The following is a 22953-nucleotide window of genomic DNA, read 5'->3' on the forward strand; positions in this document are numbered from 1 at the left end:
GGGGTCCAGCTGTGGGTGAGGCTGGGAGCGCCGGCCGCTGGGGCAGAGGCGGCACACGCGGAGGAGAGGAGAGCTTTGGTGGTGAGCCTGGAGTGTGTAACTGCAGTGGGATGGCTGGTTAGAAAATAACCAGTAGTCATGACTTCTGTTAATTAACTACTAAGAGTTAAATAAATGTTGTTGGAAAAACTGGTCTGTGTTTATTTGGCACGTCTCTCTCCAGCCGAGGCTGGTGCTAGTTGGTACACGCTCCACTGCTGAGCCTGTCTGCAGCGTGGTTTTATGTTTTCCATCTGTATTGATTTTCATGATTCATTGACCATGATCTAAGCAAAAAGCACACTTAAATGACACTGGAGACAGCTGTCTGTTAAAGTGGGACCTTTATGTAGTCTGAAATGGCGCCAGGTTTTTCTTCCATTACTTTATCAAGTAACACACACCAGTAATATTCTTTGTTTAATTTCCTTTTCTAGGTCACTGGTATGTCACCTCTCTTTTGTGTAAGGAGAAGATGGTAAATTCTTACTCTAAACTTTCCTATCGGTTTTGCTCCTGTTATTTTTCTGATAATCATTTGAGGTTATTCTGAAATGGAAGGGGCCTTACATTGTATTTGGGAGTCTCTCCAAAGGACTCAGTTCTTCTTTCTTCTCCCTGTGGAGCTGTTTTGGAAGGTACATGTGGGAAGTTTGGATAAAAGCAGAAACATACAAAGCTTGGGAAGCTGATGTGTAGCTTTTTCCAGTTATAATCTGTCTCTCTTTGTATGGCAAGCTGAAGTTCCAGATGTTGTTTTGGCTTGGAGATAATGGATAGGGGAAAAATAAGCATTCTTAATGTTAACAGAGTCAGCCTGTCTGGATCTGAGCTGACAGGAAAAGGGAGAGATAAAACCTTCATTAATGGTGTATGCACTGCTGAAGAGCCAGGGCGGCTGTCCCTGGAAAGCAGTCCCAGATTGGCAGTGCCCAGTGCCAGCTGTGGGAGCTGGCAGCTGCCGGGCTGGGGCCACACCGTGACACGGATCGTTGACTTCTGCGGGGGGCAGCGGGCTTGGTTCAGGTGTGCAACTCCCCTCTTCCTGTTAAAAGTTAATTCTTACTCCCCCTTGCTTCATGCCCCCAACACCCCTCTTGGTGCCCTGCTTACCCTCAGCAGCTGCCTGTGGGTTTTGGGGGATGCAGAGCTGAGGTGAAGGGCTGTCGGTCAAACATGCTTTTGGGGTCAGGTGGCTCTATGGCTCTTACCCACACTGGGCCTCTGTCTTGGAGCACCAGTGGATTTTTTGAAGCTTGTCCTCACCAGGAACTCCATTTATTGTGAGTTGCAGCGTGGTTTGGGCATGTGTGTGCTGGATTTCTTCTGGAGGAGACTAAGCTGCAAGCTCTGTTCCTGTTGTATAGCAGATGTGCTCCGTCCTGAAATGTGGGCGTCAAGTTCTCAGCCTCTTCTGGGCAGCTTGGAGCCATATGTGGTAGCACCTTCCAGTGAGGGGACCAAGCTCAATCCACTCTGAAGTAAGAGTGCTGAAATGCATGTTAGGAGTACATGTGGTGGCCAGAAAAGGGATTTCCTGGGTTAATCCATAGGTTATATGTATAATAGTCTGTCCATTTTCTGTGTTATATTAAATACATAAATATACTGTGTCCTGTGTCTCTCTCATACCTGTTCCTTCTGTCAGGCTTATTTCTAATATGTATGAGCAGATTATTTTTAATTAATCGCTGCAATTCTGTGACTTCCTCCTTAATCTTTCCTTTTTTTCCTTTTTCATTGTTGAGTCTAGGAAGTAGCAGTTTCCGGCCAATGGCCTGTCCCCACGCCTGTCTTCCCCCACGGGGCATAGAGTCCTTCAGGGCTTTCTGGCCTCGGAGAGCAGTTCTGGTGAGGATGCTCAGTTCACTTCCCTTACTACTGTAAAGCTGAAAGGGAGAATAGTGCTGACGCTGGCTCATCTGAGGGACAGAGGAGCTGAGCTGCTGCAATCCTTCTGCTACCTGAAGTCTTGGCTGTTTGCTGCTTAGAATTGGGATAAACTTGTCCTCATCAGCTTGTGTAAGTTATTGGAACGAGGGTCTGGGTGGGAGGGAGGGAGGGGAGCTGCCTTGTGTTGGTGTAGCAGAGTAAGGGATCCTTGGAGCATGTACAGTATTGGCCAGCTGGACGTGCGTGTCAGCGTAGGCCAGGATTGGAATGGTTTAACCCTTTTTGGCCTTGTTTTTGCCTCAGAAGTGGGAGTACGTGCCTGGAGCTGGCTGGCTGGCTGACCAGCTGTGATCGTGTATGCATTGCCTGATGCTCCAGAAAAACTGTCCTTAGAAATCCCATTGGACTGGGCTGTGCAAGACACGTCAGAATAAAGGGCCGGTTGCATGTTTGGTGGAGGAAGATGCAGAAGGGGAATCTGGGTGTGGGAGACTGCTGCTGCCTACCTTTGTGCTGCTCACATTCCTCACTCGGGCCCGCAGGCAGCAGTGGGGTGTCTTGCTTATGTGGTTCATGACTCAAGCCAAGCCCAGATGTTTTCATGCCTGGTCTGGCCTATTTTCTGAGAATAAGCTTGGATGCCTCAGTCCATTTTATTGTGGTTTTCTTAGTGTCTAGTCCACCTGAAGTTAAGATGATTTCTGGCCTAATTGCATGCTCACAGGCAGACATGGCAGCTTCTGCTTTCTCTCTGCAGCTGTGCTCCTGCTAACTTCAGACGACTCACAATTAGAGCCATGCTGGTGAGAACCTGGGGTAGGGTTTTGATGCTGCTTTTTTTTTTGAGTGGAAAGTTTTAGAGCATGAAACCCAGAACAGTCTGTCTTATGGCCAGGAGATGAGTGAAAATGCTGAAGGTTTCTGTGAGGTCAGATGTGGCCCTGTTGACCAACCTGGCTTTCCATTTCTATGGAGCAGTGAGTGGTAGGGACATGGAAACCTTTTTGTACTGACTGTTGAACCTTTCCTTTAGCATTATCTGGCTGACAGGTTGATGACAGTTACTATCCAGAGTATCCAAACTTTATTTCCTCATGCCTTTGACAGTGCTTTAGTGCTTTTTGACCCTTTGTAGGAACAGTTTGTATAGCAGGTTATTTGTGGGAAGTAAATGCACTCCTTTAACTTGAGTTTTCCTCTGAGGAAAATGGCTTGATGTTGTTGGAAAAAGAGTGGAATGGTCACCTGCTCTGTGTGAACAAGTGCTGCCTTGTGTCCTATTCAGAATGATCTCTTGCTCCATCACAGCCCATGAATGAGGAGGGCTGTTGGCCCAAAGCATATTTGTGTGCTTCCTGTGTTCAGGAGCAGTTGGTGAAGGTTATCTTTGACTCACTGTCCTCAGTGTGTTACATTCACAGTCATGGCTGGATCCTCTATGTGGAGATGTTGGACCTTGGAAATAGCCAGTGGATATATGTCATGAGCTCGCTGGAATCATGAGTGTGGCCTTGTTCCCAACTGGGGGATAGGTGTGTTGCTCTTGAGCAGTCTGTTCAGAGCTCCAAAGCCAGACTGGTCCCAAAAGAGAGCTTTAGCTTTCATTGTGCTTCACATCTGCAGCTGAGTGTATGTGAGGTCAGCCTTGGGAATTTAGCTGCTAAATAGGGATGAGACTGGCTGCTTTTGGCTTCTGCAGCAGCAATTAAACCAAAAGTCTGTGGAACGGTTTTCTGAAGATCTGCAAGTACAGTTGGGTTTGGCAAGGCCACATGAGATGCATGAGTTTGACAGTATACAGCTAAATAGGTGGAAAGGGAATACTTGAAACAGCTCTGGAAAGAAGTGTCAGAATTGTGTGTAATTGGGATGAATTTGGTGTTCGGAGAGGTGACAAGGTGCCTGATGATGGGACTGAGGGATGCATAGCAGGCAGTGATGGACATCAGCTAGGACTGTGATGGGGAGCTCCCATACCAGGAGGGACACAAGGGTTTGCCTGGTAGACGCAGCTGTAACAGCAACTGAGGAATGCCAGGACAAAGAGATCTGTAAAGGTCTTGAGCTGTTTTAGCACACAGGCTTGAATTTTAGATGGATCAGTGTCACTGGTGAGACTGCCACAGGTAAGATCTGAGAGGAACAGAGACCTGTGGTGGAGGCTGTGGTACCTTATGAAGCCTCAGGTGAGAAGGGGGGACGGCTTGCAGGATGCTTTGAGGGAGCTGGAGCACAGAAAAGAGAGGATCATGGTGGAGGGAGAGAACAGGGTAAAGCTGTGGTGTGAGGTTAGCACTGAGGTTAATGTTGCTGATGTTGGAGGAACAGAAATACCACTGAATAGTTCAAGGATGGAGAAAAGCCTCAACTGATCTTCACCTTACTACCTTCTTCAAGTCAGCTTTGGGTTGTGTTCCCCTTAACAACGAGTGCCCCTCAGTGTTGTTTCTGGATTTCATGAGGCTCTGTACATCCCTGCTCCTGAGTGTCCCATTTGCACAGTGCTAGTGGGAGACGGGAGGCTGTGGAGTACCAGGCCTTAGTAGGACCTGGTTTGTTTGTATCTTGGATTTAAGAACAGAATAATGTGTCTCTGGCCTGTCCAAACAGGCAAGACCAAACTGTAGAGCAGTACTGCTAAAATTCTGGGGTGGTTTAGTATAATCTCTGAAGATTTGACTTTCTCATGCAGCAGGGTGTTTACTTCTTCTTGGGACTGCTAATTGCATTCAGTTTTCTGGACTCCAGAGTAATAGCTAATGAAATGCTCTGCTGAGAGGAAATACTGTTTCATGACTCGTGCTTATGGAGTGTCAGGAACTTCTGTTCTCAGTCTGATTGCTCTGTAAATGTTGGTTGATTTTCTTAGGCTGGCTGAGGCTAGGAGCAGTTAAGCTGTAAGTGGGGTGCAGAATGAACACCTGACTTTTCTATGTCCCTTAACCTTTCCGACTTTGTAGCAGCCCATCACTCCTGAAGAATGCCGCTCTAATCCCAGTGTAATCCCTGAGCAGTGAGCCAGAGGTGTGAAGCCAGGCTATCCTATCTCTCCTCGGTACCCCTGCCATGGTACTGTGTTCCTCTGCGCCTCTCCTGCTCCTGTCCTCCTCAGGTTTATAGATTTATATATGTACACAAATACATATATATTTATAGTATTTCCAGCTTTGATGGTTTTATTTTAACTAGTGGCTGTGTTTGCTGTGTCATGCTGCCGTTGTATTATTCTGCCAATGCAATGAAATTGATTAAAAAAACCAAGCTTTGGCTGATTTTTATCAAAATCCCCCAAACTGCACTCAGGGCAAGGTGCTTGGGTTAAAGGACAGAAGTAGAATATTCTTGTGGTGATGACTCTGTGAAAATAACTCTGGAGGTTCAGATTTACCCAGGGTAAATCTGCAAAATCTCGCTGGGATTATTGATGTGCAAATGAGGGTCCTCACTGGAGTGAAATATCAACACAACTGAGGGGTCACCTGGAGAGTGCTGTGGCTGAGGAAGCTTCCAGCAGCGTCTTCACCTCACTCAGAGTTTGGCTTTGAGTGATCTGGCCTGATATCATCAGGGACCGTGAATAAAAAGCATTTGCACCTCTCTAGGTCCCTGCATGTGTGAAAACACACTGAGACAGTAGGGAGACGATGACATTGTTATCTTGCAGCAGGGCTTGCCCCAGTGAGAGATGGTCTCTAAAAGCTGTGCACATTATCAGACCCAGGCTTCTCTGCAAGCCAGAATAAAGAAATGAGTACTTAAAATTTGTGTAAAGAAAAACAGGGGAAATCAGGAAAAACCCCCAAACAGCTTTTTAAAGGAAAAATTAAGATTTTTGTTGGTGACAGCCAAGCCAAAGATTTGTTTTTGAAAATGTTTGTTTTGGTTGGCTGGAGTGTTCTGCAGAAACTCCGAACAGGCAAGCTGTGTAATATTTAACTAGTTACTAAAAAGCATTCAAAAATGATTAGCAGTCAGTGATCTCATTTAGACTGTGAGTTCAACTGTCTCGGTTTCTCGTTGAGATTATAATGCAGCTCTCCAGCAAAGTGATGTTTGTTTGGAGAGCAGGGGGCGATGCAGGCCCAGTGGGTTCCCGGGGGCTGGCCCTGTGTTTAGCAGGGGTGATGCAGGCTCTGTGGGTCCCCAGGGGCTGGCCCTGTGTTTAGCAGGGGTGATGCAGGCTCTGTGGGTCCCCAGGGGCTGGCCCTGTGTTTAGCAGGGGTGATGCAGGCTCTGTGGGTTCCCGGGGGCTGGCCCTGTGTTTAGCAGGGGTGATGCCGGCCCGGTGGGTTCCCGGGGGCTGGCCCTGTGTTTAGCAGGGGTGATGCAGGCTCTGTGGGTCCCCAGGGGCTGGCCCTGTGTTTAGCAGGGGTGATGCAGGCTCTGTGGGTCCCCAGGGGCTGGCCCTGTGTTTAGCAGGGGTGATGCAGGCTCTGTGGGTCCCCAGGGGCTGGCCCTGTGGGCTGGCACTGTGTTTAGCAGGGGTGATGCAGGCTCTGTGGGTCCCCAGGGGCTGGCCCTGTGTTTAGCAGGGTTGCTGCAGGCTCTGTGGGTTCCCGGGGGCTGGCCCTGTGTTTAGCAGGGGTGATGCCGGCCCGGTGGGTTCCCGGGGGCTGGCCCTGTGTTTTCACTGCGGGCTGGGGGCTGCTGGGGCAGGAGCTGCTCGGGCCATGACAGTGCGCTGGGGCTGCGCCTGGATGGGCTCTGCGGTGCCCTGCGCTGGTCCCCAGGGGCTGCAGAACCAAATCCCGGTGACACTGACTGGTGCCGTACCAGACTGTGCCCTTGCTGTGCACATGGGAGTGGGGCTGAGTGTTTGTGCCCATCCTCCTTGTTCTCCCCCTGTCAGGACAGACCAAGATACAAGAGGAGCAGTGTGTGATGGGCAATCCTGAAATGCCTGCAAGTTTTGTGTTTCTCCCTGAGCTCCTTCATCACACACTGCACAGATAACATCTGGAATAAACGCAGTAGTGCTGGTTGGAGGAAAGCAGGCCAAGGCTTGGAGAGGTAGGCTTTGAGTAAGTTAAAAGTAAGTCACTGTTACTGTGTGCATTTTGGGTTTGTGTGGTTATTTTAATCTTTTTTTCCTAAACTATTCAGAAACAGCTTTTACAGGCAATTCCTGATAATCTCTCAGGTGAAAATATTTGTGTTTTGGGACTTACTCATAGCTGCTGGATAAATCCAGGTGTTCTGTTTGGATAGAGTTTGTATCTTCATTGGCAGTTCTGTGTTGAGATGTGAGAGTCTACTGTCTTTGGAGAGAGGACCATTCCAGGGGAAAAGTGCCATGTCTGGCAGCAGGATGTGCAGGGGTGCTTTGCTTGCCTCCTAAGCCCCAGGTCTCAGCACAGATGAAGTCACCAGATGTTGATGGGGATTTTCCTCACTTTGTGGGCATCTAGAATGGCCTTGGCAGAGTGGTATTCAAGGTTGTCTATAGTTATGACTTGTGTCTGGCAGGGAAAGTGTCTAAGGAGCTTTGCAGCTGTGCAGTGGAGTCTTTTTCCTGGTAGTTACAGAATGCAGTGTTCCCCTCTGATAGGAGCTGTCTGTGTGCCATGTAAGAGTACCTGTACAGCAAGGAAATGTGTAGCATAATAAAATAACACCTTTGTTTATATGTGAGATACGTGAGAAGCCACAGTAATTCATGTGTAAGTGTCTTGAGCAGATACCTGTGCAGTGCCTCGGGCACGTTCGTGTAAGGTGAAACCTGAACCTGAGCATTCCCTTGAGTGGCTCATGGACCTGCAAACCCCTACGTGTTCATTGTGTGCTGCTTCTCTGCACGTGTGGAATTGCACACTTTACTTTCCAGGTGCTCCCAGCAGTGGCATGGTCAGTGAACCATAGATAGTGACATTGTGAATGAGGGCTTTTTAAGGGATGTTGCTGTATGCAGGCTCTGCAGGGGAAAGCTGTTCCATGGGGCAATGCTAATCCTTGATAGTTGCTTCTGGTGAATTTACCCCACAAGGCAACAAATGATATGGAAATACACATGCGGCTTCAAAGGTACTGGGAAGTTGCAGATCAATATAAAAGTATCTGTGCTTGCTTCATTGTTTGAGTAAGCCATCTGTCAGTGGGTTGCCTAAGACCCCTGTACTGATGCAATATCTCCACACAGCCTGAGCTTCCACCATGGGGCAAGAGCCTTCTGTGTTCTGTCTCCTGCAGCCACAGGGAGGTTCTGCTGCCCACATGGAAACACTGAATGGTTTGTGTTGGAAAAGCCGTCTAAGCTCATGAAGTCAAACCATTCTTCCAGCACTGCCAAGGCCACCACTAATCCAATGTGCCACATCCACACAGCTTTTAAATCCCTCCAGGGGTGGGGACTCCACCACTGCCCTGGACAGTGCCAGGCAGCCTGTGCCAAGGCTGGACAACCCTTTCCATGAAGGAATTTTCCCCAGTATCCAACCTGAGCCTCCCCTGGCACATCTTGATGCCATTTCCTCTTGTCCTGTCCCTGTTCCCTGGGAGCAGATCCCAATGCTCCCTGGCTACCCCCTCCTGTCAGGGAGTTGTGCAGAGCTAGAAGGTCCCCCCTGAGCCTCCTTTTCTCCATGCTGGATTCCCCCAGCTCCCTCAGCCACTCCTGGTGTTCCAGTCCCTTCCCTGGACACACTCCAGCCTCTCAGTGTCTTTCTCATTGAGCGGGTCCCAGAACTGCCTCCAGGACTGCAGGTGCCTCAGCAGAGCCAGTACAGGGGATGGGCACTGCTCTGGTCCTGCTGGTCACACTATGGCTGATACAAGCCAGGTGCCCTTGGCCTTGCCCACCTGAGCACACCTTGGCTCATGTTCAGCTGCTTTCACCAGCACTCCCAGGGCCTTTCCCAGGTTTCCAGCTGCTCTGGCCCAGCATGGAGCACTGCCTGGGGTGACCCCAGTTTGGGACTCAGCACTCTGTCTGGTTGAATAGACCATTGGCTCCAGCCCATATACAAGTTCAGAAGTCCCCCTGCTCCCCAGTTGCCCTGCATGGGGAAGCTGTCTAATTACTTTTGGTGTTTTCTGTGCTACTTGTGCATGCTGGGCCTTCAGCTGGTCTGCTTGTTCCCCAGGGGTTGCATGAGAGCCCCTGCCCTCCCCTCTGTTAAAGGAGAGGCTGTGTGTGATTGTGCCTTCCCCACACTGCTCAGGAAGGGGTTGATGCTGCTTCTGGCTCACTCCTTTCCCTAGTAAAGGCTTTTTACTTTCTGGGATAAGTGGTTGTGTTGTCCTGTATTGTCATGTGTCTGTTCCCCCCACTCTGTCACTGTGAGCCTCTTGTCCCATGCCAGGCCATTCCTGCAGTTGGTGTGTCAGCTGGAGCTGTGGGCTCCAGCACAGGCGGCACATGGACCTGTACTTGTATGTGCCAGGAGGGAGAGCGAGCAGGGGTTTATTTTTATATGTGACGCTCGTGCTTTGCTACCTCTTCCTTATAAGAACCCAGGGGTTGGCGCTTTATGAACCTGTCAGAGTTACTGACCAGGAGAAATGTCCAGGACACTTTACACTGTGTAGTTGCCTTCTGTGTGGTGGTTTTATTCTTAGTCAGCAGTGCTGTGATTTTGCTTTGTATGCAAGGACAGAAGAGCCAGTATCCCATCCTTCGCGCTCTCCGTGTTTGCGGTCACTTGAATCTGAGACATTTGGTCTTTCTGGGTGGCACTTTGGCACATTTTTGGCGCTGTGATATGTGGATGTGTGCCTTGTGCATTTGCAGGTGGGTACCAAATGGAGTTGGTGGCTGACTTCCATTTTCTGAATTCTGGCAACCAAGTTTAGGTAATAAGAAAGGACTGCCCAAGGTTGTTGCTCTCTGACGAAAGGAATGCCTTTGTGGGGCTGCTTGGGGATTGCATCGCCTTTGTGTGAGCTTCAATTAAAGAGCAAGCTGTGAATTACTGCTTTTAAATGCACATTTCTCCTTCTGAAGACACAGCTGTTGATGAATTCAGCTCGTGTGTGGCTGTTGTGGATAGCACAACTGTGATCCAGTATTATGGATGTTTTCTTTTGATAGGAATCTGGTGAGGTACATGCAAAATATGTACAGCCCTTGGGCTCTTGGCAGGGGGCCACTGGGACTGTCAGCGATATCTGGGTGCTTCTGATCTCATCTGGAGTCTGAGCTGCTCTTATGGTTCATGTTCCCATGTCTGTGTCATATGGAGATGAAATGCAACCTGAAGGTCCTGCACTAATGGGCTCACTCTGTCTGGCGCGGTCTGTGCTCAGTGGTGGCACTGGGGACTAAAGGCCATTTCCCAACAGCCGGTGCCTGTGGGGGTCCTTGTGGTGTTTCGGGTTGTCTGAACTGGTTCTTCTCTCCCCTGTGGCTTTTTGCTGCTGCTGTCCCGACAGTCCCAGTACAGAACTTCACCCCACATTGCTGTGAGGCCATACAGGAACAATTTGGCAGGACACAGACAGTTTTCTTAGGAAGAAAAGAGAGAGCAACATTAGCTGTGAAAGTGGAACAGGCATTGGGGTTTCAGGGTGGATTTTGCAGTCTTGGGACTTTATGACTACAAACCATAAGGATTCTGTCGACTCTGTTACCTAAGCCAGTTGTGTGTCTGTGCTATGTTGGGTGTCTTCACCAAGTGTTACATCTGTCTTGTGCTTGGTTTATTGCTCATTTGGGCTTCCAAAGCCAGTTTAAGGGACTCCTTCAGAATCCAAAGCTGCCCTTGGTGCAGATGCTGGCCTGCCCAGGAGCCAGGGTCCCTTCTTTGCCTGCACCACATGGCAGGTTTGTTTGGAAATCTGGGAGCTGCCACTTTGAAAGAGACTTTTCTATCGATAGCAAGTTCTGGTTTTCCAGTGATAATGTGCTTTTGCAGGAGGAGGTTAAACCCAAATGATCCACTTTGCCCTGTATGTGGCTGAAGCTCAGACACAGTGTCCGGCCTCCAGCTCTGCCCTGTGGTACCCAGTACTGCTGCATATGGAGTATGGCATGGGATGCTGGGATCCCTGTCTCTGTGGGTATGGAGTGTGGCACACTGGGATCCCTGCATCGCTGTGTGTGGAGCGTGTCCTGGAGCCCTGGGATCGCTGATCCCTGTATGCTGAGCGCTGGGATCCCTGCCCATGTTCCCAATGCCCTCTAGTGGCTCTTGCCGCTGTGCTGCGGTTCCATAGGGCACGGCCAGCAGCTCCAGTCAAACAGCAAACATCCTTTTGTTTAGAAAGGAAAATACCTTTTGTGTATTTTTTGCTGGTTGCTTGTTAATTCCTCTTTATTTATCTGGGTTTAATCCCAACCCTTCCTTTGGGAAAAAAGTTCTTGTGAATTCAAAGACTAGATAGTAACTGGATATCTCATGGACCTTTAAATCCATAGGAATTTTCTGTGGGGATTTATTAAAGAATGTTTTGTTCCTTACATTAAAATGTGTATTTTTTTTCTCTCTAAACAAGCAGTAACTGGAAGGAGTGTGCTTGCCGATGTCACTAGAACCAGACTTTGGTGCTTATCTATGTGCATTAATTGCTTTGAAAAAGTAATTTTTTTTAAGCAGTGGGAACAACACCTTTGAACTCATGCTCTCAAATAACTTTTTGAGGGAAAATTAGTATTTTGTAAGGGTCAGAGCCTCCCTCCCAGCTCCTTCCTTCCTCCAGTCTCCCACCGCAGCTGGCCCAGTTGAGGTGGTGTGGCTGGGCCATGCTGAGGGCTGTGAGCCCCTGCCAAAGCCCCAGAGTGTCCTGGCCTGCAGGGACGTGGTGCAGGCTTTGGGCTGGCGCTGAGGACGTGTGGGTGGGTGTGTTATAGGTCTTCTGTGCACAGCTGTGCACAAGCTCTTCTCAGCAACAGCAGACAAGGTATTCCTTGAGGCTTTTTGGAAAATGAATGGCTGCAAGAACAGTTTCATAGAAGCAGGGTTTAAATTGAAGTATCGGGCTTTTTCCTCGGGAGGACCATGCATGCTGTGGAATGCATAAAATCTGTTAAAAGTCCAGTATGTTTTGTTTGCCTCTTTGTGGGGGCATGGGTCTGACTTCCATCATCATCCTCATCCTCCCTCTGAGAAATACAGGGCAGGGGCTTGTGTGTACAAACATACTTGTGTATATTTGTTTCTTTATTTTCGGGAACTCAAACTGCTTGAAAAGACACCAGATAAGTACATGCAACTGCAGAGTTTTCCCAGTGTTTGGACGGCTGTGTGCTTCCTGTATCTCCAGTCCCGGCACTGTAGCCAGCTGCCCGTTTGTGTGCTCGGCCTCCTTTCCTGGGAGAGCGGCGCTGGGCTCGCCTGGAGCGCCAAGGGCGGATGCCCTGGTGAGGGAGGTCGTGGCGTGTGGGGTCTCAGGGCCGCCCCGCGTGTCGCAGAGGTGCGACGCCTCCCACCAGCACCAAACAACCCATGCTGGTTTGAACTGGGCCCCAAGGCTGCAGCCCTGAGTTACCTGCGGAGGAGCTGGCTATGCCTGAGCAGCTGCTGGTGCTGCTAGTTAACCTCTGAACCTGCCCAGCAATGTTAAACTCAGTTTTTGCCTTTTTAAAGCGCCTTTTCCTCGAGCTGGGTGTCCCTGCTGTCTGAAAGGCTCTCCTGGGGGACCTGTCCCTGCTGGGGTCCCTGGAGCGCTCCCCCCGCTCCCATCCGTGCAGCGCCTGGGGTGGCTTTGGGTCTTTGAACTGTCAGTGTGTGGAAAGAGAGCGCAGGTCCCAGGAGCCACCTTTGTCCAGGCTTGCTGAGTTGGCAGGCCCAGGGCCAGGAAGGGGCTGCTCTGGGCTGTTGTGCCGAGGGCAGCGTGCGGAGGGGGCCGACACCACCCTGCCTTGGGAGCAGCGCACCCCTTTGAGCTGACCTGGAGCATTGAGCCGCTAGTGGTTCTTTGGGATAGCTCTCCTCTGCTGTAAACTCCCTATATGGATTGCTCCCTGCTCATGCTGTTTAACTTCCTTTGATCGTGTTTCCAGCATGATTGTTGAAGGTTAAATATTGGCATGTGTTAAGGATGCCTTGGGGTGTATCAAGGACAAATAAGGGAAGGTTCCTTGGGGAATGGGTGTTTGGAAGGGAGAGTGTTGCTCTGGGAGGTGAGGTGGTCAGCGCTGCCTGGGCCTTTCTGTGAAGGCCAAAAGTGCATGCTTGGGGTCAGAAATTTATGATAATTTTAACTGGTGATGAATCAATTACTGAAAACAAATCCACGTCAGGAAATAAATACAGAGGTAATGGCTTGGCTTTCATCACTGAGCACTTAAAAAGTGCTAATGATTTGAAAAGGCACAAGAAGAGATCTGAAAGGAAAATGGCAATATCAGATTTATTTTCAATTTTCATCTCCTTCGCTAGAATTAAATCTGAGAAATGAAGACAAATACTTGCACGTAAGGAGCATGGTAATGGCTCAGTGCCTTGTCAAGGAGAGGAACTTTGGTTTGCACCTACTGCTTGCTGCTGCTTTTGACTGGAATTTTGTGGCATGCGACTAGGCCAGAGAGTCTCTGGAGGAACTGACCAGCACAGGACAGACAAACCATTGTGAGTCACTAGCCCTGTGTTGGGTTAAATCCTGAGAGAACTGAGTTTAAGAAACTGCAGAAAAGTTTCTTTTCAGAAGCCTTGTTTCACAGTAAAAAGTGGAGTAAAGAGTGGTCTGTTATTTTCTTGTAAAAACCAAGTATCCTGGCAAAGACTGGAAATAAAAAGGCAAATTCACTCCTTCATTTCCTGTTTTAGAGGGAGCATGTGCCTCTGCTTTATGCTGGAATCAGCCTGAACTGTTGCACAAGGTGTAGTTACCTGTCTTCAGCAGCAGGGAAATGGACTTGGCCTATTGAAAGGAAAATCCTTGGAGAAGCAATTTAAACTGGGAAATTACTCTTCAGAGAGCAGCATCTTCCTTAAATACATCTCAGTCTTTTTCTTGGCATCCAGCAATGGTTTTTGCTGGTTAATGGAAGTTATTCTGAGTTTTCTGGTGGAGGTATTTTCTGTTTCCCCTCAAAGCCCAGATAATACACTTTTACATACCACCTTCTAATTTCATAATAATTTAACTTTTTAATAACTGGTTCAAAGAATGTATCATCTGTATTACATTCCTGCTTGCTACTAGGAGGGTTCATATTTTCCTACTACAAGCTTCTCTATCTACACAGTAGTTGCATGTGATGTCTCTGTGAATCTAAAAAGAAGTTGCAGTAAATGTTTGAATTTTGTAAGTGAAGGAAATTACAAGACACAGTTAAAAAGGAGACCAATCAACCTTGGGTTGTGTTTTGTGTAAAGAATTGATGAAAGACATTGCTAAACGCTGATTTTGGGGTGGTTGCATTTGTAGACAGCAGTGGAACCGTACAGAGCTCTCATGTCTCTCCTTTCTGCAGCTGCAGGGTGGTTGATGGAGTTATGATTCTCCCTGTACTGATGGTGATGGCATTCCCATCTCCGAGCTGGCAAGGTGAGTGCTGTGTGGGGTCAGAGTTTTCAGTGGGGTGTTTGCTAACTCTTCCCTGATTGCTCCAGGAAGGGCATTGGGTTTGGAAAGTGACTCCCATAACTGGTTTACACAGCTGTGTGCACGTGAAGCTTTTCTGACATGCAGTGTGTTTACGGTTTGCCTCAGGAAAAGGGGAGTAGTATTTCCACTGCCATGGAAAGGCAGGAATGGTGCATTTGAAGATCTCTTGGATGTTTTGAGAGATGAGCTCCTGAAAGATGTTTACTCACTACTTCCCAAACAGCCTTTGGAAAACATTGAATAAAGGCTTGTAACTTGTAAGAAGGGAGTAACTTGGTTTTCTCAGTTTTAAATTTTAACTTACTTGATCGAGGTCTCTTGTGTCTGCTATGGTATGTCTTTGTCATGCTGAAATAGCTGAATTAGAATTGTTACCTCCTAGTTAGTGGTTCTTCAGCACTATCTGAAAACAATATCTCTTCCCTTAAGCAGATTTTATTATCTAATGATTTCGTTACCTCTAACTGAAGCTATTAAGACTGGGATGATGGGATGATGTTTTTTCCTCCACTCTTCTCTTTTACAGATGATGAACTGAAGCTCAAGATGGTCCCCTATGAATGTGTGTGTGAAGGCATGTCCTGTGGGAATGGGGATCGGTGCCAAGGCCAGCGGTGCTTTGCTTCCCTGAGCATTAATGACGGGACTAAGGTTTACCAGAAAGGCTGCTTCCAGGTCTACGAACAGCGGAAAATGACGTGCAAAACGCCTCCGTCCCCCAACCAGGCTGTGGAGTGCTGCCAGGGACACCTGTGCAACATGAACATCACTGCGCAGCTGCCCTCTTCCAAAGGTGGGAGCTTAATTAATCGGCAGTGCATTTTGAGGAAGAATAGGGGCTTGGCTTTGATCTGCTGTGGTTGGAGAGAGATGGCTCCAGTGCTGGCTGAAGGAAGGGTTTTGTGGATGCAGGACACCCTTGGTGCCCTGGTCCCCCCCCTGGAGCCTGCTGACACACATCTGATGCCCATGGGTTGACTGGTCCCTGTGGCTGGGGTAGTGAGGGGGTTGCAGTGTGTGGTTGGGGTCAGGGTGGAGGCACTGCCTGTGGGAAGTGGCTCAGTGCAGGTGGGGGTTGTGCTGTTCCACAGGGAGCGCATCCTCCGTGCCAGGTGTGTGCTCACACCTGGCTATGCAAGGCCTTTTTGGCAGGCTGGGTGGGTACCGAGGTAAGGGTTGGTGTCAGTGCTAATGGGTTTAAAGACCTTCTCTGGGAACCTGCAAATTTATTGTTTTCTCTTTTTTCACACTTTTTCCCTTCCCCCTCTTTTCCAAGGGCAAACCTTTCAAGGAGAAGCTGCAGGTTACAGCATGGAAACACTAATCATCGTTATCCTAGCTCCTGTGGTAGTGTTGATAGTTTTTTCTGCAGTAGCTGTGCTGATCATCCGGAGAATACAGAAAAACCACATGGAGAGGCTCAATTCCAGGGATGCAGAGTACGGCACAATCGAGGGGCTCATCGCCTCGAACGTGGGGGACAGCACGTTGGCAGTAAGTGACCCGTGTGCAGGGTGTGAGCTTTCCTTACTTCCAAACTCCCCTCTCTTCCTTCCACGTGGCCACATCGCTAAGAGGACCTTTTGCTGCCAGGGGATGCCCCTTGGCCTCAGGACTTGAGTGGTGCCATTCCTGTGCTCCCAAAACTGTAGTATTAATGAATTTTAACCAAAAGATGGGTTTGGCAAGTGTAGGTCCTTCGACCTGGAGAGTTCCTCTAAACTGTTCATGTTCTGGAAACAATTTCAGCACATCAAGACAGAGTGTGCCTGATTGTTGGGTGGGCTGCAGTAATGGGAGAGGTGAAGAACTGTGCTGCATGTTTGATATACAACAGCCTGAAGGGTTGGAAAAGATGTGATGCTAGGTGAGAAAGAAAGAAAATACAGATAATTTTGACGTTTAAAACCCTCAGACCTGACTGCCATGATCTTGGTAGCAGGACTCTGGGATGACTGGGATATCAGTGACATTTTGTTGATAGAAGAGCAGTGGGAGTTCTAAGAAACGTGCAGTGCTTACTCAAAGCTCAGCTTTCAAAATAAGCTCTTGCTCACACGGTCTCTGGAAAATATAGTGGGCTGGAAAGCGTTCCGTTTCTGCAGGCTGACTGTCCCTTCCCCCTTCCCTTAGGCCAGAGCACAAATGTCCCAGCAGCTGTCCCTCACTTTATCTGAGCAGAGCAAGTAAAGCTTCATGCAGATGGAGTGTTTGTTTCTGAAGCAGTGCAGAGTTTTCTTCTCCTTGCATTGCTGAGATAAAATGTCCCCAACATTAAGAGGCTGGAAAACATTTTCTGTTTTGGTGCTGTCCGACCATAATGTGCTTTCACTGCAGGGTTGAAGAGTGGCCTATGTCCATTGATTTTTTTTTTTCCTTTTTTTTGATGCCTTTGGCTCTGTTTAATCAGCCCACGAGGCTTGACTCTGTGTTACTGGTTTAAAACAGCCAGTCTTGATGTATTCACCATGGCCCAGGCATGTGTGCAACTGATGACCTGTCCTTAAGCATTGACTTGCAGCTTTTATCAGCTCTTCTGTCTTACCTGTGCAAGATCATTTCAAGCCATTTGCAAACCTTTTGTACTTCTAGTTATTTAGTGTTACTTGGAAATGGTGATAAAACCACAAAGAATAAATCAGAATTCTGTTTCAAAGAGCTGGGAGGAGTTGGGAGCTGTGAGGGCTTGCTTGGTCTGGTGGAGCTGTCAGACCCTCTGAGCGATGGTGCCAGCGCCACTGCTCTGCCTCTGAGTGTGGCTGATACACAAAAAGTAAATGGTAGTTTCTGTGCCTAAACGTTCACCTAAACAGCAAGTCTTTTAGATCCCAGATTTTTCTTCTCCATTGTGTTTTAAGTCACTGGTTTTGTCACACATTAGATAAGTTTACATTTAGGATTAGTATCTGCAGTGTAGCAAGTGCTTAAAACCCTAAGCTGCTTAGTGGGCATGGAAGGAGCTCTGGCCTCTTCAAATCTTGTTTTTACAGTTGCTGTAGATAAGTTTGGGGGTGGTTTTTTGTTTTTGTTTCTTTTTTTTGCCTCTGTTGCAAGCAGGAAGGAAAATGAGCCCCCAGTTCATGTTAAAAAGTAAGGTAGTCTCTTGTCACTCCTAGATTATCTTTTTCTTGAGCACTCATTAAGAGGTTGTTAGAAGAGATGAGATTTCTGCTGCTGCTTTCTGGTTCAAGCCCAGCAATGCAGTTTTCTGGAAATAATAGAAAGTTGATTATACTTAGGCTTTTTTATCCTGTTTTCCTTGGTAAAGAAAAAGTCCAGGAATAGTTGTTAATACTTTGAACTAATACAAAAGTCCTGGCTGTAAAAGTAGCTGGCATTAGCATTTTACAAGGCTAATGGGATTTTAACATTCAATCAAGATCTCACTCATGTTTATTATAAGCGTTCTTAAGCAAAGTCTGCATTCTGTGTGCTAAAAATACCAGAAAGTGACAAAGCTTTTAAGAAAGACTTGTTACAGAAGTTTTTCTGGAATATCAATGCCAGATCTTGTGTAGGTAAATACCTGCACCAAGCTTGAATAGTCTGGCCCAAGGTCTCCCATGTACCTGCCTCAGAGTGCATCCCAAGTGGCCCTGGGTGCAGGTAAGCAGCGGTGTGCCAGTGGTTGCCAAGTCAGAAGCCAAGTGGGGCTTGCAGGAGCAGGACAGGGAGGATGGCTGCAGCCCCCTGCAGAGCCTCCTGCTCCGCTGCAGCTCTGCTCTGAGGGATCCGTGGTTCCATAAATCCAGGCTCAGGAGTGGGGTGGGTGGTGTGTGGGTTAAGGGGGCTTGGGTGGCTGTGCGCACCCATCTGCTGGCCCAGCCCTCCCAGAAGGGCTCAGTTTTGGGGTGCTCGCTTGCTCCAGCCCTAGTGTTCCCAGGGCCTGCCCACCTGCATAGGGATGAAGGTTTCAAGTACAGAAATCAAAGGAAGTTTAGTTATTTTTGAGGTGCTGAGATTATTGCCAGATACAGAAACTTTTGGGAGAGAACAGCTGATACTAACCATATTTGTTTGAAAGAGGTACCAGAAAGAGAACTGAGAGGACATAAGGTAAGTGAAAGAAGAGTGAAGTGCTGAAAAAGGGTAGAATCTTAGGACAGAGGATAGCCTGTAGGCCAGGAGTGCACTTCCAGTTCACAGACATCTATTGTCCTATTCCACTTACTAAACAAATAATGACTTACTAAACAAATGCTCTTTGACCCTGAGTGACCAAATGGCATCCCCAGAGCCACAGAGATACCCCCAAGCTTTAACCTAACCTGTCCTTTGTAAACAGGGAAAAATGGGGTTTCTCACGGGTTCTAAACTTCTGCGTTTCCTTCTGAACAGGATTTGTTGGACCATTCCTGCACATCTGGAAGTGGCTCTGGACTTCCTTTCTTGGTGCAAAGAACGGTGGCTCGCCAGATTACCCTTGTGGAGTGTGTAGGTCAGTGTCTTCTGGGTGTTTAGTTTTTTGTAGGGCTTTAGTGTTAATTTTAAGGATTCATTGAATTTTTCTTCAGCGTATTTTTATTCTTAATTGAGTAGTGTTGCATCTGAGTTTAGGAAGCATTTGGGTCAAAGGTACCTGGAGGCATTGACATTGAGCCAAAATGCTGTCCTGGCACTGAAGAGGTGAGGAAGGCATGAGAATGATTGATTTTAATAAGAAAAAGGGCTAGAATATGTTCTGTGCTGCTGCTTTGGTGACTTGAATTTGGGGTGGGTTAACAGCTTCCTGTAAGTCCCAAGAAGATTTAACTCATCAGGGTGTTCAATCAAGCCCAGCTGTGACAGATGAACTTAGGCATTTGTAAGGACTGGGCCTACAGTTTAGTAGTGTTTCTTTGCTTTTGTCTCAGTATTGTGTTGAGTAGGCACAGATGTTCACATCTGCCTGAAATCCAAGTGTGCATCCTCTGATGCTCTGCAGTTCCTCTTGATGAGGAACTGTAGGATAGGACATACATGGTGATTGTACTTGTGGCATGTTTTTGTGTGCATACATGTGAGTGAGTGCGTGTGTCCTTGGAAAGAGGCCTGCTCCCAGGTTAGCTCAGGCTGGCACCATTTCTGGGGGCTCTGTGTGTTAGCCTGTAAGGCGGAAACAGATGAAAGTGCTTGTGCAGGAGGTGTCTCTGGAGTGACAGCACTGAGACCTCAGCCCTGGGTGTCTTTGTTCAGTGAACCTGCTGCTTGCTCCCATGAGCCTCTGAAGGACATGGAACAGCAGAGCAAGGAAGGGCAGAATTTGGGTGTTTGGAGTTGTCAGGTCTGGCACAATTCGTGGCCCCATGCCTGAGGCCATCATATGTGGGCTGCACTGGAAATGGTAGCAGCCAGAACTGCTCTAGTGTGCCTTGTCCAAGATGGTGCTCGATACTTGATAATTTCATTCTCTTCTTCTAAGCTATTGGGTAAAAAGCTTGGCTTGCAGACAGTGTGTCCTGATTGCCGCAGGACAGGGCTCAGTTCTGCTGGGGTTTGGTGGTTTTGTTAATCCTTTTTTTGTTTGTGGGTGGGTTTGGGATTTTGTTTTCTTTAAATCATCATTTTGTGTTTCTGCAAGGGCTGATGATGTACTAGGAATGTAAAGCCCGTGTCCCCAGCATTACATTTCCTTCCTGTCGTCCTAGCTGCAGAATTCACAGCTTTGTGTTGTGCACACTGACCTTGCCATGTGCTGCTTAAGTCACTTCAGCTGCAAAAGCACTTCTATTGCTGGTTGTTGAATGGTGACACTTCCCAGTTCAAACCCTCTGTACTGCACTGGCGGGGAGAGATCCACACTCAGAGGGCTTGCAGTCAAAACAAACAGGAGTAATGAGGGATGCTGGAGCACAGTGTGACTCCAGCAGTAAGAAGTGCGTGCAGGGGTGATCAGACCACGCTGGTGTGATATCTGGTTCATGACAATTGAGTTCTGCTTGGTGAAGGCAGCTGTTGTTGACAGCTTCTCCTGTGTTGTTTCCCCTGCCAGGAAAGGGCCGTTATGGAGAAGTTTGGAGGGGTCAGTGGCAAGGAGAAAATGTTGCTGTGAAGATCTTCTCTTCTAGGGATGAAAAGTCCTGGTTCAGGGAAACTGAGCTGTACAACACTGTATTGCTGCGGCACGAGAATATTTTAGGTAAGTAGGACAAGCACATTCTGTATCCTGGTGTGTCAGGTGTAAAGGTGAGTTACCTGCACAGGTCACTTGTGAAGAACTGCACACTCACCAGGCATCTCACAGTCTCTAGGTTCTTGTGTTGTGATAAATAGCTGAAGGGAAATTTTCAGGGAGAGACTTCGGGGGGGGCTGAGTCTCAAATGGGGAATGTGTCATAGCAGCTGTGACTTGTTGCTTTGCAATATTCCAGCAGGAAGCAGTTAATCAGCCAGATGAATCAGGTGTTGGCAGCTGAGCACACAGAAAACAGTGGAGGTGCCACAGACCCCTGTGGGAGGGACTGGCTCTTGCAGCTCTCACTGCAGAGTCCTGCGCGGTGTGTCAGGGGAAGTTCTGGTGGATCCGTGTTTGGTTGTAATCTCAGTTTCCCTGCAGAAATGGAGGGAGAAAAGGTGGGGAGGAGTTTATAATGAGATTTAAGGATTTGAATACTTTTCCTTATGACTGAGTAAAGTGCAATATGAATCCAGTATTCTCTTTTGTTTGACTGTTCTGCTCAGGGTGAGAGAGCACTCAGGGTGAGTAAGGTCCTTTGATGTTTAAATTTCAGCTATAGCTGCATGATGTATCTTGTTTCCCTGTAAATATGGAAGTAAATGAACCTTGTGCATCACTCATACTTCATGTGCTCAATTCTAAGAACTGGGAAAATGGCTTTGTTATGTTGGGCCTTGGCTGAGATCTAAGCAGCCCTTTGATTCCTAATAGACATGCCCTTCTGTCACCGGTGTGCCACCTCTGCAAATAAAAGCAGCAGCACATTTTCTGAGTGCTGACACTGCCTCACCCAAAATCTGTCTTCAATCAGTTTTCCTTCGGCTTCTTATTCTTGCTTCCTGTCAGAGAATGTTCCCTGGCTCTGTAGCTCATCCTGCTAGACATTTGTCTGTTTCCTGAAGCAGTTCCTTTGTTACTACAAAAAATAATTTGGTGGCCTCCTGAAATGTGAATTATTGAACTTCCCTTCCTGAGAGAGCAAGTGGCTTGGCTGAAATTACATTGCACAATTCCCTTGGTGCTCTGCCTGTGTTTAGTCTTTCTTGATAACTGTCAAATTTGTTGGCTATTTTAGAGACTTTTTTAGATGCAATATTAAACAATATCACAGGTTACAGAAATGTCACATTGTGCACAAGTCTGACTTTAGGGGAGAAAGCAGTGGGTGTTCTTTCTGACAAATGTATGTGAGCTTTTAACAATCGTGGTTTGTTCCTTTGACTTGGGAATAAAACTTCTGTTGTTCCCAGCTAAAGGTGTTGAGGTCACTATGTGGATATATGCAGAGGTGACAGGAAGGGAGCTTTCCTGAATTTGGGGTTCAGTTTTAAGATATGACATTTTTGAAGGCAGTTCTTGAGGTTCATGGGTTCTGAACAGAAAACTTTCTCTGTTTCTTCGTAGAAGATCATTGTGGTTAGACTACACATTTAACCCTTTTCTGAGCAGACTGCACTGGCTGCCTGTGGGCTCTAAAAATGGAAATGGTTGTTAATGGCTTGATGTTTGTGAGGTGTTGCTGCTTTCCAGTGTGACCCTCTCAACTGGGCAGCAGCAAATGTGCTACAGACTTGGGGTGTTTCTGTTTGACTGGGAACTTCCCCACCCCCCTCAAAAAGAGGGAAAAATAAAAGTATTTTTGAAGTGTGTGGTCCTAACAAGTAGTTGTTCGGTGCGACTGACAATACATAAATGGGTTCTTGTGAATAGATGCGAGTTAGATTTCCAGCCTTTGTTGGCTTTGTTTTCATCACAGTGGTACCTGCAGTCGTCTGCGGTGCAGTTGTAATTAAACAAGTCTGCATTGCAAGAGGGGCCAGCAGTATTGATGCACAGTATCACAGAGCATTCAGAGCTGGAAGGGACCTGCAAGGGTCAGCAAGTCCAGCTCTGAAGTGGGTGGCCTGTACGGGGATCAACCCCACAACCTTGGCGTTATCAGCACCCTGCTCTAACCAGCTGAGCTGCTTTTTTCAGGGCGTCTTGGAGGATCTCTGTCAATTTATTTTCTTGTTTCTCCTTCTTCTGTCGCTCTAGGTTTTATTGCATCTGATATGACTTCCAGGAACTCCAGCACGCAGCTGTGGCTGATCACGCACTACCACGAGATGGGCTCTCTGTACGACTACCTGCAGCTGACCACGCTGGACACGGTGAGCTGCCTTCGCATCGTGCTGTCCATCGCCAGCGGCCTGGCACACCTGCACATCGAGATCTTCGGCACGCAGGGCAAGCCGGCCATCTCGCACCGCGACCTCAAGAGCAAGAACATCCTCGTCAAGAAGAACGGGCAGTGCTGCATCGCCGACCTGGGTGAGCGCAGCTCCCTGCTCGTGCAGAGGGTGTTGGGTGGCTGCAGCTGCAGGACCTTGCTGTGG

General features: G+C 48.0%; 1 protein-coding gene across 4 annotated transcripts in view; it reads left to right on the forward strand.

Annotated features, from left to right (window-relative positions):
• ACVR1 (activin A receptor type 1) overlaps positions 1 to 22953 on the forward strand; it is a 48234-nt gene that overhangs the window by 14389 nt on the left and 10892 nt on the right. For 2 of the 4 annotated variants that reach the window (XM_017736066.1, XM_017736068.1), the window contains exons 2-7: positions 14285 to 14358; positions 14945 to 15211; positions 15695 to 15912; positions 18757 to 18856; positions 20390 to 20536; positions 22613 to 22888. In XM_017736066.1, the coding sequence (XP_017591555.1) occupies positions 14285 to 14358; positions 14945 to 15211; positions 15695 to 15912; positions 18757 to 18856; positions 20390 to 20536; positions 22613 to 22888 (1082 nt within the window). Of the gene's footprint in view, positions 1 to 1838; positions 2062 to 13330; positions 13437 to 14284; positions 14359 to 14944; positions 15212 to 15694; positions 15913 to 18756; positions 18857 to 20389; positions 20537 to 22612; positions 22889 to 22953 lie in introns of those variants that run through there. The other 2 variants (XM_008634981.2, XM_017736067.1) reach the window with 2 other exon arrangements.

Source organism: Corvus brachyrhynchos, unplaced genomic scaffold, assembly GCF_000691975.1.
Source record: "Corvus brachyrhynchos isolate BGI_N302 unplaced genomic scaffold, ASM69197v1 scaffold45, whole genome shotgun sequence".
Lineage (NCBI taxonomy): Eukaryota > Metazoa > Chordata > Aves > Passeriformes > Corvidae > Corvus > Corvus brachyrhynchos.